The 18,468-nt window shown below is 38.2% G+C and overlaps 1 protein-coding gene across 7 annotated transcripts in view; it reads right to left on the bottom strand.

Annotated features, from left to right (window-relative positions):
• The window catches only part of LOC135107751 (protein asteroid-like), a 23,076-nt gene extending 5,441 nt beyond the window's left edge, over positions 1-17,635 (bottom strand). Inside the window, exons 1-4 of one of the 7 annotated variants that reach the window (XM_064018085.1) lie at positions 17,471-17,635; positions 7,390-7,592; positions 2,647-3,079; positions 1,843-2,052 (exon numbers count right to left, since the gene is read on the bottom strand). In XM_064018085.1, coding sequence (XP_063874155.1) covers positions 1,843-2,052; positions 2,647-3,079; positions 7,390-7,589 — 843 coding nt within the window. In that variant the 5' untranslated portion in view covers positions 7,590-7,592; positions 17,471-17,635. The other 6 variants (XM_064018083.1, XM_064018088.1, XM_064018084.1 and 3 more) reach the window with 6 other exon arrangements.
• Positions 17,636-18,468: the final 833 nt, after the last annotated feature.

Raw genomic sequence — 18,468 nt, forward strand, 5'->3', positions numbered from 1 at the left:
CAAAGAAAGTAAATGACAGAAATGAGTGATCTGAGACAGTACTGGCCAGGTGGTTCCAACTCTAGCTTTCCTAGACAGTGGTAGCACAACAATTTTCTGCACCAAGGACTTGTTGAATAAGCTTAACTGTCAAAATACTGTTTCAACTCAATTGGGGCATTCACTCTAGTCTGGAAACTCTGCCAGATTCATCAGTCAGCAGAATTTTACACATAAAAGTTAGTCACCTGGAAAATTTTTTTTTACATCATTTGTGTGTTATGAAATCAACTAATAAAATATTAGGAACATTTATAGCCACCATCAACTAACAGAAAACAAGAAATATGGCAAAATTAGTGAAATACTATGCACATTATCTCAGGACTGGGATGTATCAGAGTGACTTGATGGTTTGGGATACACAACTTACTAGAGGACATGCAGAGAGGTTGAAGAAGAGAGATAGAAGAGAAGTCAAAAAGTATAGTTTCCCATATAGAAGTATTGATGTATGGAACAGTTTGGATAAGGACAGTAAATGCAAAATGTATACATGGATTCAAGGCTAAGTTGAATATTAAAAGAAATGGAGATGGGACAGCACTAGCTTTTTTTCCCATTAAGCACAACTAGGTAAATACATCCACAATCTCTCTCTCTCTCTCTCTCTCTCTCTCTCTCTCTCTCTCTCTCTCTCTCTCTCTCTCTCTCTCTCTCTCTCTCTCTCTCTCTCTCATTCTAAAAATATGACAACATAAGCTAGACCCAATCCTGTAAAAGTACAAATAGGAAATACACATACACTAATGTACGAGTACTGACTTGACTGCCTCCCTCATCTCTCATCTCCTTTTTCTTTGTTTTTATTTTCAAGATGTGCGTAAGTGTGTTTAAGAGAGAGAGAGAGAGAGAGAGAGAGAGAGAGAGAGAGAGAGAGAGAGAGAGAGAGAGAGAGAGAGAGAGAGAGAGAGAGAGAGAGAGAGAGAGAGAGAGAGAGAGAGAGAGAGAGAGAGAGAGAGAGAGAGAGAGAGAGAGAGAGAGAAACAAGATGATGTAGAAAAAGCAATAAATATGGTGGCTAAGCAGTTCAGATAGGAATCCTTGCCAAATTACATTTAGGATAGTTTTCCACTTCAACTCTGAGTTAATTTGTATTTGATCTTTATAGAAATAAATTTGTAATTACACAGCCAATCTTATTAACACTTATGTTTATCAAGATGTCAGAGACTATCTGCTATAGTTGGGTGAAAAGTGATTTTGGATTTGAATGATTAATAGTAAATAGTTCATATGAATTACAATACAATTATCATGACTGATGACTGGCTAATTACTATTTACAGCACATCATGTCACTTTCAAGTCTCAGCAATACTTTGTTAGACATAGCTTATGAGCAAATTTGCTCTTACATTCAAATTCTTTATTAGGCACAATTTATGAGAAGAACTGCCCTCACATTCATACTCTCAGAACTTTTAGTCTCATTTCAACCACTTATAACAAGTTCCAATGAAAGTTAGTGGCTTCTGCACGACTAATTGAATAAAAACATCACAAGAACTAAATGATAATTTGTGGCTTTTACAGTATGTCCTGATGAGAGTTTGAAGCATCTAGGAATTAAAATTTTAAGTGTCTAGAAGATTTTATTCCTGAAGATGCACTAAAAAATAATTAAAATTAGCCATTCATGGGGGTCTGTTAATATGAAGGGAGCAGTGTATACTCATACTATAAGATAAGATTATCCTGGAGGTATTTATTCCACAGCCACATGCAGAGGTAAAAGCAACACATAAAAGATAACTTACACAACAGGATATATCCCATCAAATGCATGCAATATTAACTTACGATAGAGAGGATTTCTTCAGTCGTCTTGTCTTTTTTATGTGATAACCAAGCGAGGACATTCTTTATGATGTTATGGCGAGATGTCATTCTTGACCTCTTGTTTTCACCCTCCAAAATGCTATAGAAGTCTTTGAAGTGATCAAATGCTAAATAGTCATTTCCCAGGAGTGTGGCAAGGATAGGTAAGTGTGCAGGATCAATGCCAGTCACCTGAAAAAACAAGAGTGCAATGAGGGGCTGCAAAGCTAAATAAGGCTGCTATGGCTTTATATTATGATCTTGGCTTTATAAGATGCAGGCTCATTTTCTGAGACTTTGTTTTGGGGGGAAAAAAGGCGTATCTTATAAGCCATCAAATACGGTAGTTAAAAAAAAGCTTGTATTTGTGAAGTATGATAGTTGCATCAATTATTCTCAATATAAGCAATCTTTATCTCTCATGTATTATCTCAGGTACAATAAAATGGCTAAAGTCTAAATGGAGAGGAGTAACAAATCTTTAAAAACAAACCATTATGATAGCACTTATGAAGGTGTGTGTGCATATGAAGGTATCAATGAGAACCTCATTGGTTTAAGCACACCTTTGGGGGAAATTCCTGAAGGGAATGAGGCATCAAATTCATAAATGGATATAGGATACATGGAGATCATTAATTAATCATTTATCATTAAATAAGAAATATTTTCAGGTCATATAAAGATGAATCATATTACAAATTTCATGCAACTATAACTAAACAAAAATATTATGCAGTAAGATATAGTGAAGTAAGACTACAGTTAGCTTAAGAATTCACAAACCTGGCAGAACTTCTCTTGACTGAAGTGGTTGCAGTTTATATAGCTAAACATCTCATTGGACCTCTTTCTTTTTCCAGTGCTGACTTTATTATAGGTGATGGAGCTCAGAGGGACAAAAGGCACGTTGAACATGTAGAAGTCTGAATCATTACTGAGGACAGTCAACCCCAGTTCTTTGGCTAACATGGCAATTTCTAAGTCTGCCTCAAAGTCTGTTTGCAACACAACAATGCCCATTTTCTTCAGTGTTGAAACAAATACATCCCGGCCCATGCAAGGGAAGACTTTCAGGCGGTATTGGCTACTTGGTGAGATGTTGAGACACGTCTGGATTTGGTTTGTAACTCTCTCTCGTACAGTGTCCATCTTCTTGTTGTCCAGCGGCTGTCCTCCATCCATTATGACTATAGGGTAAACCTCACATACTTGCAGTCTGTAAACAGATTCTTTTCAGAGCTTAGGAAATTTCTCTATATAAACCTTGTATAAACATGGTATCCATAGTTTGGTCCTTAGCTAAAGATTGTTATGACTGTGTCTCCACTGAAAAATGATAATCTATACTCAAAAGCTGACAGACATACAAAAATGTAATAATCTATCTGGGATATATAATAAATGTCTATGTTACATCATTACACTAGACATCTTGCTACATATAGGTGGTAAGTACCTTTGTACTGTCCCCAACATGAGATGGGAGGCAACTGTCACAGAACATTTCCTTAATAAATCTAAATCTTTCTAAGGCTAAGTTTTTATGGATTCCATCTCCATTCACTATCCAACAATAACATCACCACCATGTCCATTCAAGAGACTATAATGGGAACTGGGCTCCGTTTCTGCCTTCAAATAGAAGAGATGAACCAAGTTTAAGCCATAAATTGCAACTTACATCATATGATGAACAGCATTTAACTGCAACTTACATCATATGATGTGAAGGCTATTTTTAAACTTGGTGGCCTATATTTTGCTCCCATATGTCTTGAAATGATATTTGGCAAGTCAGGGTAAGCCAGTCTCTCTCTCTCTCTCTCTCTCTCTCTCTCTCTCTCTCTCTCTCTCTCTCTCTCTCTCTCTCTGGGAATACATTTCAGCACATTTTCTCAAAACATGTTCCTATTTTACTATGTTCAACTTCCTCAAAAGTCACAAAGTTAAAACAATTAAAATCCACATTACAATGGTATTTTGCATAAAATTTTAAGGTCATTGTTTTTAATCTGACATATAGGACAACCCACTTTTTTGTCTTTTTAAGGATGATTCAAGTGCTGTCTCATATGCTGAAATATATGGTAATTTCATTTAAGCATCTTTAAGTTTGCATAAGATATTGCATACTGCATTACATTCAGCAACCAAGATACTGCACATACAGTAAGTATTATCCTCAAAGAAACACGCTAGCTTTATTTCAATATTACCCATTTATAGTTTCTATGAGTATTTCCATCATTTTTATGTATTTAAAGGAGAGACACAATGGGTAAGATAGTAACTCAATATTTGAAATAAGGCAAATGTGATCCCTTTGAAGAGCCTCAGTATAAGCAAACAGTTTTTGTGACTCAGAGTAATCCTGAGCCACCTGTGGCCCTCATTAACCCACAACTGCATTTTCCCAGCAGCAAGACATCTTAGTGTTATAATTACCTTCATTTTGGTAGTAAGTGGGTTGTTCCTCTGTGTCACTCTAGACTGATGACAAAAAGAATACCTGCATGGTCTAAATAGTATCTTCTGATGAGTTCCATGTCCCTATGTCAATTCAATATGTCCTATCTGGATAAATAATTTCTGAGCTGGAGATGTGGAGCGACCATCTTGGCAGTGGGAGTGTCTGTCATAAGCTGCTAAGACAGGGTGTCAGGGTGTCCAAGAGCATATTAATTAATTTTATTTTACAATGATTCCTATAGGCAAAATAGTTTTGATTTTTCAAAACATTTTGGATTTTGAACAGCATTAATGAAAGAATTAAGTTCGAGAACTGAGGTTCCACTGTACTTATATTTCTTTACTGTGCAATTAATGACACTCTTCTCTTCCTCCTCACTGGTTTCTCTTCATCAGCTGTGAGCAGCAAGCTACCAAGAAGTACAAAATCCTTGTCGAGAAGGTCTCTTGTCTACACAGCCATGTTGGCAAATAATGGATGTGAGTAGACAGCAGTCAACTCTTCCATTCAGTAAAGACTCCAGTTTTGTGACGTCATTATTGGATGGTGAACAGAGATGGAATCCATAAAAAAGGACCAGTGTGAACCCAGCCTAACCCACTTTTATGACAGTCTGGATATACTGTCCTGCAACATGTGGATCTTGGTGTGAATGAGGACAAGACAATGTATGTGTATTTCATGACTTTTATGACAAAATATGAAGCCAAGATACAACTTTCCATCTTTGTTAATACAAAAGCTCCAAGAAGTCCAGCATTACTGCATGTAAATCTCCCACTATAACAGACTCTAAAATAAAGGTATGCATTCAAGAAGTGATTTCTTATGTACAACTTTACCTAACTGCTTTCCATCCAAACCTGCAAACAAACTCCCATAAAAGAATACCAACAACAGAGAAGTTTCCATTTATTACTGTCCTTGCATGCTGTAATGCAATCATTATTTATTTTGTATATCTCTTCAAAAATACAAAAACACACTTACTCATAGTCTCCACATAATTGGACATTAGAATTAAACAATCTTCTTTACTTTTTTCCCTTGCAGCTTTCATCCAACTTTCTGCATACAATTTCACCAACCATACTTTCTCCCTAAAAAACATACTGCAATACTTTCCCTTTCTGCACTTTAATCTGTCTTAGGTTTAAAGTCCTTGGCATAATTAATAGAAAACCAACATCAATGGAATTGAACAGCAAAACATGTGACCTCATAAGAGTAAATGAAGAATACAACAGAGATAAACAAATTTTAGTTTGTGGGGACTCTAAATACAGAAATATATCAAGGAAAGAAAATCAGGTACAAGATGGTACTCAAGGCATTGGACAGGCTAAAAATTTCCTGAATGCAGTGAGGGATGCTATTTGGATACAACACGTTGATGACTGGACACACGAGACACCAACAATCTATTCGAGTTGTACCTAATTTTGACAAAAGAGTGTAAAGTTGAAAACCTATAACAAGTTGCGCTTTTGGGATTCAGCAAGCATGCAGTGCTAAGATTCACCTTTCATGTGGACACAGCAGCAATACCAGTAATACCAGACACAGAAGTTAAACTACCACAAGACAGATGAAGTGAACATGAAGCAGCTTTTCAGTAAAATGAATCCGGAGGCAATAGTAAATGAAAGGACAACATTGGAGAAGTGGGACATGTTTATGGAGAAACATAATACAATTATATAAGAGAGTGTACCCACATATAACCCTAAACAGAAATCCAAGAGGTCAAAATGGATGACCAACAGGCCATCAACAAAAAAGAAGCAACTTGGTGAGAAAAACCACTCCAAAGAAACATACAACCTGGCAAGGAACAAGACAACAAAAGATGTGTGAATGGCAAAATACAACTTTGAGAAGAATGTTGCAAATGACTCAAAGACATACCCCAAACATTTTTGGGCCTATGTAAGATCCAAAACCAATATGATAGCCACAGGTGAGGGGCCTGAGGACTGGAAGAGGGCTAATATCACACCCATTGACTAGGTGTTATGCAGAGCGCCCTGTTGGCTAGCAATAATAAGAATAAAGAGAAAGAATGAAGAACAGAGAGAGACAAGAAAGCAGAAGGCAGACGAATTGTGGCACACTGGGATTTGTATAGTCAATTTTGTTGAAAAGCCTAGTCCATTATTTATTTCCCCCTTTCTGTTATCCTAGCATGTCAAAACCACCATTACAAGCAAGAGAAAAAAAAGAACAAAATTTACAATAAGAGAATTAAATTGCAACTGACCTCTTTGATAAACTTTAGCAGGCAGAGAGAAATTAAGAGATAGAAGAGTGAGGGATTGTGGGGATGCATCTCAAGCCACAAGCTGGCTATGCCTTAACATTGGAGAACCACATACAAGCTGGCTATGCCTTACCATTGGAGAACCATGTACAAGATGGCTATGCCTTACCATTGGAGAACCACATGCAAGTGGCTATGCCTTATCACTGGAGAGCCACATACAAGCTGGCTATGCCTTACCATTGGAGAACTACTCTCAAGGGAAACTGGTTTACAAGGCACATGATACAGGAAAGGAACCTACTACCAGATGAAATAGTTTCTGCTCCTTCAATAGCTATATTTAAGTCTAAGTATGACAAATATAAAGGGTTATGAGCAGTAGAAGACTGGCACACAAGTACTAGACGTGGGGACACAACAAGAATCTTTTCTTATTTCCCCACTATCCAATAGCAGGTAAGCAATACTAGTTAAGCAAAGTTAAGACAACATCAAGACAGCATTACCAAAACATCTCTGAACTACAATGGTTCTTTTCTTTCTAGAACCTTCATCTAAGAAGCAGCCATCAGGTAGACTTTCTCCTATCAAAAACCTATTTTTAGTTGAAGGCCTTCCTTTGCTTTTTTAAATCAAATTATTTATTTTTGAGAGAAAAAAAAAAGGATGAACAACTGTGCACAACTTGGTATACTATCAAATTATATACATGCCAAACAAGTGTACAAATATCAAATACATTCTGAAAAGAAAATTTAGATAATTCAAATTGAGGAAGATCCTTCTAACTCACCCTTTGAAAAATTCTTCAACAAAGCTTGCATACTTGTCATAGTCTCCTCCAAAAGCTGCATTGATACCAGTGCACTCAAAATAAAGGACATGAGCCAGATTGTTGCCATCAATGACCACCTTGCGCTGGTGCAGCTTGTGACGTACCAGAACCTCATGCAAGTGTTCATGGATGTAAGTAGAGAGACCTCTGATGCCCATTGTCTGCAGAAAAGGTAAACAATCAATGACAGGCAAGCAATTATATTTTTGTATTATAATTAGCCAAAAATTACAACCAAGACATGCACTGCAAGGGAAAATTGCTATGCCCTTATCACCATCCTTTTAAAAAATAGGGGTTAATGTTTACAATGATTCCTTCTTTGCCATTGAACACTGACATGCTAATGTAGAATGCTTACTGCAGTACACATCTGTAAAAGTTTCAAACAGCATCCTCCTATAGTTAACTCACAAATCCATGTTGAAATCAGAGGTGCCTCCCAGAGCCTAAGTCCACAAACTGTGTGTACAGTATGGCTCCTTTCAAACACTGTGCCCTAGAACACTTCCTATGCACCTCAGGAAGTACTTCATATACAGGTATAATATATAAAAAGGTTTTTTTTTTTTTTGTCCATACATAACCTCAACTTGTTCATTGTATCAAAACTACTGAACAATAAGCATTTTATTATGAGGAACATTTTATTTGTAAGATATACATAAAAGGCACTATGAGCATATTATTCCACACTGCCCCATCAGGGAGTGTGTCACGAAGCCATGCCATTCTGATTCCAGCCGTCATCATGGAAACTTTGGAAGACTGCGATCTACATTTGTTGTTATGCCTTTGGAAATGGTTGCTTTCATCTCCACAACCTTGAAGTTTGATCCATTTCTGCTCTTGGTGGGTGTTAATATATCTTACTTCTTTACCCTTTTGTTGTGAGAAGAAATTTCTCCTTTGAAACTTACAACTTTTTAAACACTATTTTTGTGCTGGGGGCTCATGAATATTGCTGTAGTGTAAAAAGATACAATTAATCTTATGTTTTTTTCTCTTTTCTTTCCTGCATCTTCATGTGATCCTTTCTTTACAGTGATAGGAAGGTTAACAAAAGGCAACCATAGCGGTAAAAAAGTTAATATATGATGATTTCAGATGTCAGCCCACTGAGGAATAGCATGTAACTGCCACAGTAAGTACTGGGCCCCTATATTTTCTCTTTAATTATTATTTCCACTTGATCAATTCATGAATAGGTTAATCCTCGAAGCACATGTCACGAAACTGGGTATACCAAATGCCTACATCACAATGCTTCATACCTGTAACTAGCAGCTATGTCACAAGACTTCATACATATAACTAGCACCTACATCACAAAGCTGGGTAGTATCTAATGAGCAGCCATGTTAGTAGCTTGCATTTGCTATCCTGGAACGACCATGGTAAGTAATCATTGTAGTGACTGTGATTATGGTCTGTTGGAGTTTCACCATAGGTATACAGACAAACTGCAAGATTTATTTGATTTGTGTGTCCATCACAAATTAATTTTGTCATCAAAGGATTGTGAAACTTGTGGCAAGTCAGCGACATTGGATTTCAGCAAGAAACTGTATGGTGCCAAAAAATTAATCCCTGTCACAAGAAAAAAAGTGAAGTGCTCATTTAACAAAAGTGTATTCCACAACACATTTTTTGAAAATGTCCATTTGGACATTGAAGCAATAACGATATTTGTTAATAAAGATGTGTGTAACTGCTTCTCATATGCATTTATAAAAGATGAACTTGGACTCAGTAGCAACAATGTGTGTGATTGGGCTAGTTTTTTGCAGGGAAGTGCTGATTGACTGGTGCCTTCTCAGAGAAGGGAAGATTGGTGGTGAAGGGAAAATTATGGAGATTGATGAAAGCAAGTTTGAGAAAAAGAAATGCAGTGTTGGGAGACTCATAGAAAGTCAGTGGGTGTTTGATGGGGTGTGCTGAGAGACCCACACCTACTTCATGGTTCCAGTAGAGAAGCAAGACAGCAACACTCTTCACTGATAAAAGACAAAATTGAGCCCGGAACAACCATCATCATGGATTGTTGGAAAATGAATAACTGCTGGACAGAAAGTGGCTCCCAACATCTGACTGTCAATCATTCTTTAACCCCTTCAGTACAATGATGCCTACATAGGCATCATGAAGCACCAATAGAATATACAATCACACCTACAAAGGTGTCATGGTTGGATTCTATTTCAGTTGTTGTTGAGCAATCCTGTATCCTGTCTTGACCTGTCTTGACAGATTTCGTATATGTCTTTGAGTATCTATTGCTTCTCCCACCCTTCCTGTTCCCACCAGTCACGTAAATGAGCTACCCAATGCCCCATCTTCTATCCAAAACGAGGAAGTCTCATTGGCAGAGCCTTACATCATAGTTCCCCCCAATGGTTGTTCCCTTATCTTCCATATCCCCCTATTCTTCTCTTCATCCTATACCCCCTCAACCAGGGAGGGGAGGCTGTTAGGGGGCATACAGTTTTCCCCCTCCTTGGTTCATTCCTTGCCCTCTTACCCTCCCATCTCTGCCTCCTCTCTCTCTCTCTCTCTCTCTCTCTCTCTCTCTCTCTCTCTCTCTCTGTGTGTGTGTGTGTGTGTGTGTGTGATGCAGCTGAGAAGGTCATCTTACGACAACTACTGATGAATGAAGGTAATGGACACATGTCTATTACTTCTTTTTTTTGCGTGTGATATATATATATATATATATATATATATATATATATATATATATATATATATATATATAGAGAGAGAGAGAGAGAGAGAGAGAGAGAGAGAGAGAGAGAGAGAGAGAGAGAGAGAGAGAGAGAGAGAGAGAGAGAGAGAGAGAGAGAGAGAGAGAGAGAGAGAGAGAGAGAGAGAGAGAGAGAGAGAGAGAGAGAGAGAGAGAGAGAGAATATGTGGCTCACATGTTTAAACACACTACCCACTAATCTCTTTTCTGATAACTTCGCCTTCCCTTCCCTCCCCATTTATTCCTCCTCCACCCATCACCACCTCTTCTGTAATTTACTATCCTCCAACTACCACAAATTGTAAATGTGTGTGTGTGTGTGTGTGTGTGTGTGTGTGTGTGTGTGTGTGTGTGTGTGTGTGTGTGTGTGTGTGTGTGTGTGTGTGTGTGTGTGTGTGTGTGTGTGTGTGTGTGTGTGTGTGTGTGTGTGTGTGTGTGTGTGTGTGTGTGTGTGTGTGTCATACTTACACATAGAAAAACAACTGCCTCATATTTCTATGACAACTAAAGGATTGACTCAGAGAGAGAGAGAGAGAGAGAGAGAGAGAGAGAGAGAGAGAGAGAGAGAGAGAGAGAGAGAGAGAGAGAGAGAGAGAGAGAGAGAGAGAGAGAGAGAGAGAGAGAGAGAGAGAGAGAGAGAGAGAGAGAGAGAGAGAGAGAGAGAGAGAGAGAGAGAGAGAGAGAGAGAGAGAGAGAGAGAGAGAGAGAGAGAGAGAGAGAGAGAGAGAGATATTATAGTATTAGACATTAAATAAGTTGCAGCTCATGGCCCTACACTGTATATGAGCAACGTGCATTTCTTGAGCATCTGGAGAGAAGTGGTTAAATTTTGTCAATCCCAATATGAAAGCCTATACCAATGCTGTGGAACAATTGTGAAGGGAAGTGAAGAGTCAAGTGCCACTTCACAGAAGGAAGCAGAAACACTTTATTGGTTATTTGACAAGGTTGATGTTTATCATGGCCAACAAAGATTTTGATAAAACATTTCACACTTTCTTTGAAGCGGCTGCAATACTACATAACTCTGCTGAACTCTACTGATATCTCAAGGAACACATCATTTGTATCATCATCCTCATTGTATTCTACTAGCACTTCTATTAAGTGTTAAATTAAAATGACCATAAGGTTATGTCAGGTTAGTGTCCTTAAAGCAGCTATTACATGGGCATATTTTGCCTGAGCACAGCACATTGTGAGCATTTTGCTCACACAAACATGGTTTACTGTCATCTCAGTATGCTCAGTATAGCATCATCATTGCTCATGAAGAGTAAACTTCAGGCAATACACTTCAGGTATTTATAAGGGTATTTAATGATATCTACTTGAAATAAATCAGTAAATTGTGTTACATAGGCATTTCTATGAGTGGCAGATGAAGTGAGAACTGTGTACCAGCCTAGAGTTGTTTAAGTGCCTTCAAACACAAGGTATTGCTGGCATATATATTGTAGATTGCATAAGAAAAGGCATGCCACCAGAGATAAAGGCAGTCACTGGAAGGGAAGAGGTTATACAAGGTGTACCAGACTTAAGATAATGAGGAAATTACTGAATTATCATGAAGTACCCACTAAAAGTAATTTGCTTCTCAGTGCAGACCTCCCTATAATATTAGGAATTACCAAGGATGATGGTGCAAAAAAGCCAGCATTATATAAATTGCATGATTTTGCTAAGGGAAGAACTTACATAATAGAACAGAGAATAAATTTTTATACAGTGTACACTAAATCTTGCATATGGACAGTGAATGCCCTAGAATTATTTGCAGACAAAGCTTGTTAGCCTGCTTTGTCATATGGATATATAATGTAGCCAGTGTAAATGTATATTTATTACACTTTTATTTGCTAACAGAGACTATTAGTTTGCAATGCTTTATGCATATAATGTATACATAGTTTATGTAAATGTACATCTATTATGTTTTTCTTTGCTGACACAGGCTATTAGCCTGGAATGCTATATGGATATATTATACAGTTTATGTAAAGGTTGCAGATTTATTTCCTGACAGAGGCTGTTAATCTGCAATGTTATATAGGTATATATCACTTAACTAATATATATACAGTTGAACCTTGTTTTTCAATCTTAATTCAGAATTTAAGTTCGAAAATTAAGGTTCCACTATATGTGTGTGTGTGTGTGTGTGTGTGTGTGTGTGTGTGTGTGTGTGTGTGTGTGTGTGTGTGTGTGTGTGTGTGTGTGTGTGTGTGTGTGTGTGTGTGTGTGTGTGTGTGTGTGTGTGTGTGTGTGTGTGTGTGTGTGTGTGTGTGTGTGTTGTGTGTGAATGCACTGTTCAGTGTACTGTTTAGGCAGGAAAACTGTAAAGCACTGATCAGCTGATTGTTTTGGAAGGCACATGAAACATTTCAGAGCTGCCAACCTGTGCAAAGAGTGGTGTTGGTGTTCAGTTCTCCTAACACCACGTTGTGTCTCCTTCCCTGAGTTTAAAAAACACATTTACAAAGTTAGTAAGAGGAGGTATGACGTGGGGTTTCGTGTTGGGATTTACTAACACCAATGTTTAAAAAATCGGGCCAATATCATTCAAGGGTGGCTGTCGTGGTTGTTGCGTAGTGTGTGTGCATGTGCGTGCATGTGTACATGTGCAAAATATATCCATTTGAAGTGAAATGCTGATAGTGATGTGGAGAAAGCAGATATAAGCAATGATGTTAGGAAAAAATCATGGTCAACACTGCATGTAATAATATGTACTACACTATATGTAAGGGCAATGTATAGTATGTTAGGGCCTTTTGCTGTGAGGCGATCCATAGAATATTGTTCATCAGATGATGTTTACTTGTACTCAATACATGACTCCCTGGTCAGGAAGAGCGAAAACCCAGGAAAGCTGCAGACAATATGGTTAACAGGGGTCCAGTGGGAGCAAAGACTCCCTAGGTAGGTTAGGTTAGATTAGTGTCATTAAGGGGAGTACAGGTTAGGTCATGTAAAGTTAGGTTAGGTGAGTGTCCTTAAGGTTGGGGGGCATCCAGTGGGGGCAAAGTCCCCTAGTGACATGACCTTAAATATTGTTAGTGTAAGTACTATGTGCATGCAGATGCATAGAGCATTGATCATTATGATACTTTCAAAATTCTCCATCGACTTTTGAATATCTTGTATGGAAAATTTTGAGAGAAATTGGTCAAATTTTTTTTGTGATTACTTAGTAATACTGTTATCAATATTTTAAATATGGCATATTACAAGTCTAAAATCTATTGATTTGAAAAATGAAAGAGATAAAAAATAAGACTATACTATATAGTATGATATAACATACTCAATAACATTGTGATATATGGATATAATTATTTTTGTGGGAGTTTTCATGCCTCTTTCAGGAAGCAAGAACATGGCAAAGTAATCGAACACCAAAACAAACATCTCTCAGGACTGCTCTGGCGTAATAGGAGAGGAATACAGAAAGCCACAGGTTCATGTAGTAGTGGCATAAACACTGCTACAGCAGGAATTAACTGGTTGTCCACATTAACTGGTTGTCCACTATGTGTTTGTTAACTTCAACTGAGGCAGGCCAGTCTGATGTTTGTTTTGGTTAGATACACAGCATTATTCTCACCAGGACACTCGAGTTGCTTATCGTATTTGATGGCATATAAGATGCACATGCATATAAGACACATCCCCATTTCAACAGGGCATATTCATGAAAAAAAAATGTTATGTATTTAAACATATAATGTTTAAAGCAAGCTAGTGGTACAGCTAAACAAAAAACAAGCAATCACAACATACTGCAGTAATAAAACAGAGGTAGTGGCCTAGTCATGGAGGCAAGGCAAAGAATGCAGCCCAGCTGCTGAGATGTCAACAACCTAGGAAGTGATAAAAAGCTAAACAGGGCTACATTTTAATTTTCAACATTTCTTTACATCATGTTCTGGTTGAAAAATATGAAACAGCACCTTGCCTATAATAGTGGTGTAAATCTTTGGTGAAAAGAAATTTCAAAATAAAATCTACAGGAGGCCTCACATTCGCATATAAGACGCAGGATGATTTTTATGAAAGATCTGTCTTATATGCCATCAAATGTTGTATATTTAATCAAAATTGTTGTTTCCATACACTAGGAAGTTGATCTATGTAATTTTGAGTTTTTAAGTGGTACAGACATATTGTCTTAATTTTTAATGTTGTATGCATTAATACACTCCTGATCAATGGTATACTTTTTTTTTTTATAAAATCAACTTAAATACTTTTGTTCATGAATAGTCTGATTTTACCTGTGTCACTACTTAGAAGGAAATGTGTAGAAAAGTATATTATATATGCTCACTGGATCTTTATATATATAGAATGACATTGTAGAAATATTTGATATTGCTCCTATGTATGAGAAGGGGATATGTCTGGTGCAGCTGTCTGACTTATTTTTTTTTTTTTTTTTTTTTTTTTGTTATGAAGGAGGGACACCAGTCAAGGGCAACAAAAATCCAATAAAAAAAAAAATGCTCACCGAGATGCTGGTCCCCGAATAGGGTATGAAGTGGCAGTCAAAAATTGAAGGATGTGTCTCGAAACCTCCCTCTTGAAGGGGTTTAAGTCATAGGAAGGTGGAAATACAGAAGCAGGCAAGGAGTTCCACAGTTTACCAGAGAAAGGGATTGAGAATACTGGTCAACTCTTGCATTAGAGAAGAGGACACAATAAGGTTGAGAGAAAGAGGAAAGTCTTGTGCAATGAGGCCACAGGAGGAGAGGCATGCAGTTAGCAAGATCAGAAGAGCAGTTAGCATGAAAATAGTGCTAGAAGATAGCAAGAGATGCAATATTGCAGTGATTAGAAAGAGGCTGAAGGCAGTCAGTTTGAGGAGAGGAGTTGATGAGATGAAAAGCTTTTGATTTCACCATGTCTAAAATAGTGGTATGAGTGGAATCCCCCCCACCCCATGGACAGATAAGGCCCCTGTACAGTCAGCAGCTGGAAGGGTGAGAAAAACTGGCAAAGACATCTCAGAATGTCTAACTACATAAAAGCTGTTTTAGCTAGAGATGAGATGTGAAGTTTCCAATTTAGATTATAAGTAAAGGGCAGTCCAAGGATGTTCAGTATACAAGAGGACAGATGAGTGTTACTGAAGAGGGGATAGTTGTCTGGAAGGCTGTGTTGAGTTGATAGATGGAGGAATTGAGTTTTTGAGACACTGAACAATACTAAGTTTGCTCTGCCACAATCAGAAATTTGAGAGAGATTGAAGTCAGGCATTCTGTTTACTTCTTGAAGGGTTGGATGTCTACAAAAAAATGTGAAAAAGTGCAGGGTGGTATCATCAGCATAGGAGTGGATAGGATAAGAAGTTTGGTTTAGATCACTGATGAATAATAGGAAGAGAGTGGGGGACAGGACAGAACCCTGAGCAACACCACTTAATAGATTTAGGAGAACAATGACCATCTACCATAGCAGCAATAAAACAGTCAGAAAGGAAACTTGAGATGAAGTTACAAAGAGAAGGATAGAAGGGTAGTTTGGAAATCAAAGCTTTGTGCCAGACTCTATCAAAAGCTTTTGATGTCTAATGCAACAGCAAAAGTTTCACCAAAATCTCTTAAAGAGGATGACCAAGACTCAGTAAGGAAAGCCAGATCACCTTGATGGAACCCATACTGGCGACTGGGTAGAAGGTTGTGAAGTGATAGATGTTTGAGAATCTTCCAGTTGAGGATAGATTAAAAAACTTTAGATAGACAGGAAATTAAAGCAATAGGATGGTAGTTTGAGGGATTAGAACGGTCACCCTTTTTAGGAACAGACTGAATGTAGGCAAACTTCTTGCAAGAAGGAAAGGTAGATGTTGATTGACAGAGTTGAAAGAGTTTGACTATGGTCTGATAATTTTAAATTAAGCATTTTGGCATTGTCCTTTCGGGAATTCCCTGACCTATGTACTGGGCAATTATCAGATTAGAGGCTATGTGTCACTAATAACCTCGCTCCCCACACACCACCCCTCTCTCAGCTTTAGAGATAGATGTGATAGAAGTGGTGCCATCTGGTTGAAATAAAGAAGGGAAAGGCATAACAGTATAATTTTTGAAGTCCCTCATTAGGTTAGGTTATGCTAGGTTAGATTAACGTCCGAGCAGGGGGGTGGTCAGGGGGATGATGGGATGCAGCCCCACCAACTAGGTTAGGTTATGCTAAGTTAGGTTAGTTATGTTAATGTCCTACGGGGGGAGGTGTTGTTTAGGGGCTAAGACAGGTTAGGGAAATTCTTAATATTATGTTAATTTTTTTAAATTTTTGAATGCCCTTATTTCACTTATTTTTCATCCCCCCCCCAAAAAAAAGAAACGATTCCCCACAGCCCCCCCCTAGCTAACGCTTAATTTGATAAAATTAATATCTTGAACAAACAATTTGCGGCAGTAAAGATATACACCAGTGTTATATGTGAACCAAGTACTTCGTTAAGAATGACCTTTTTTGCAGTGAGACAGGTGCACTTATATAATAATAACACTTCTCCCATCACTGTTACATCCTAGCTCCTAGGATCTACAAGTCAACCCTTCAGCTTCACCTGGCACTCGTGGGGAACGTGAATCCCACCTGGCTGAGTCCTGCGCACTTACAGATAGTATCTTTCTTCCTCTTGAGGGCTGCGATGATCACTTTATATCATATGTGACCTGGTGATTTTCTGTGAGGCATTTACAGGCTAGGAAGCCTTTATTAGGGCCGCACGTGAGGCGGATGACCGCAGGTAGTGGTAAAGGGTGAACGTCCCCCGCCACCAGCAAGGTGAACATGTCAAAAATGTTAACGCCAGCAGCTAATAGCGCAGCACAACACAGTGTGAATGGAAGCAGTGGCAATCAAGCAGAAAGTGTTCGATGTAGAGCTGCTAGGTCGTGGACCGTGTTCCCGCGGAATCCCGTCCCAAAACCAGCCCAAAAACAGCGATCCCGGTCTCAAATAAAAACCGCGGAAAAAAAAAAAAACAGCCCAAAACTTGAACCGTCTGAAGTGTGTAGGTATGTTTGCTACTCAAGACGACTGACAGAAGTATAACATAAGGGGAAAACATATTTGTCATATAATGTGCCATTTATTTTTCAAGCTGCTATGTAATACATAATATATGTACCGATATATCACAACTACTACTACCACTGCTACTGCTATACCACTATACTACCTGTAACACAAGAATGTCACAGCATCAGGTGACGAATCGCACCTCACCTCGCCCCTCGCCAGGTGTGTCTGTCCCATGAGGAAACAACTGCACAGACATACCTTTTTCCTCTCTTCCCTTCGGTTCCGTTGCCAAGTGTGAACCCGCTCACACTTGGCAATTCGCTGCGGAATTGCCAGCCGCTGCAAGCCCCGTTGGCCCGCCTGCTGGACTTTTGGTACATGGCGGCTGGAATTGCCAGCCGGGCCAAGACCGACAGACTGGACGTGTCCAGCCGCGCGCTACTTTGTTTACATCGTGTCCTCGGGAAGAATTGTGGAAGATGTGGTGTCATAAGAACATAAGAAATAAGGCAAGCTGCAAGAAGCGACCAGGCTTAGACGTGGCAGTCCCTGTATGAAATATACCTACCTATTTCCACCTATCATCCCCATCCATAAACCCGTCTAATATTCTCTTAAAGTTCCCTAATGTCTTAGCACTAACAACATGATTACTAAGTCCGTTCTACTCATCTACCACTCTATCTGAGAAGCAATTTCTTCCTATCTCTTTCTTAAACCTAAATTTTTCAAGCTTGAACCCGTTATTTTTTGTTCTATCCTGGTTGCTGATCCTAAGAATTTTGTTTACATCCCCTTGTTATAACCCGTATAGCACTTTAAGACTTCTATCAGGTCCCCTCTTAACTTACGTCTCTCTAAAGAATGTAAATTTAACAGTTTCAGTCTCGCCTGGTAAGTAATACGAAGCGAGATTGAAGGCGGCTGGTATATACCTAGATAGATTATTATTATTATTATTATTATTACTATTATTATTATTATTATTATTATTATTATTATTATTATTATTATTATTATTGTTGCGTAGTATTAGTATTAGTAGTAACTAGTAGTAGTTGTTGTTGCTGCTGCTGTCGTAGGAATAGCAGCAGCGATATCAGAAATGACTGTCAAGCAAAACGGCTAGTCGTTTAAGAACCAGTAGCAATAATAATAACAAGAGTAATAAATACAAGACCAATAGTAGCAGCAACAGCAGCAGCAACAGCATCAGCAGTATTATTATTATTATTATTAATAGTAGTAGTAGTAGT

Source organism: Scylla paramamosain, chromosome 15, assembly GCF_035594125.1.
Source record: "Scylla paramamosain isolate STU-SP2022 chromosome 15, ASM3559412v1, whole genome shotgun sequence".
Lineage (NCBI taxonomy): Eukaryota > Metazoa > Arthropoda > Malacostraca > Decapoda > Portunidae > Scylla > Scylla paramamosain.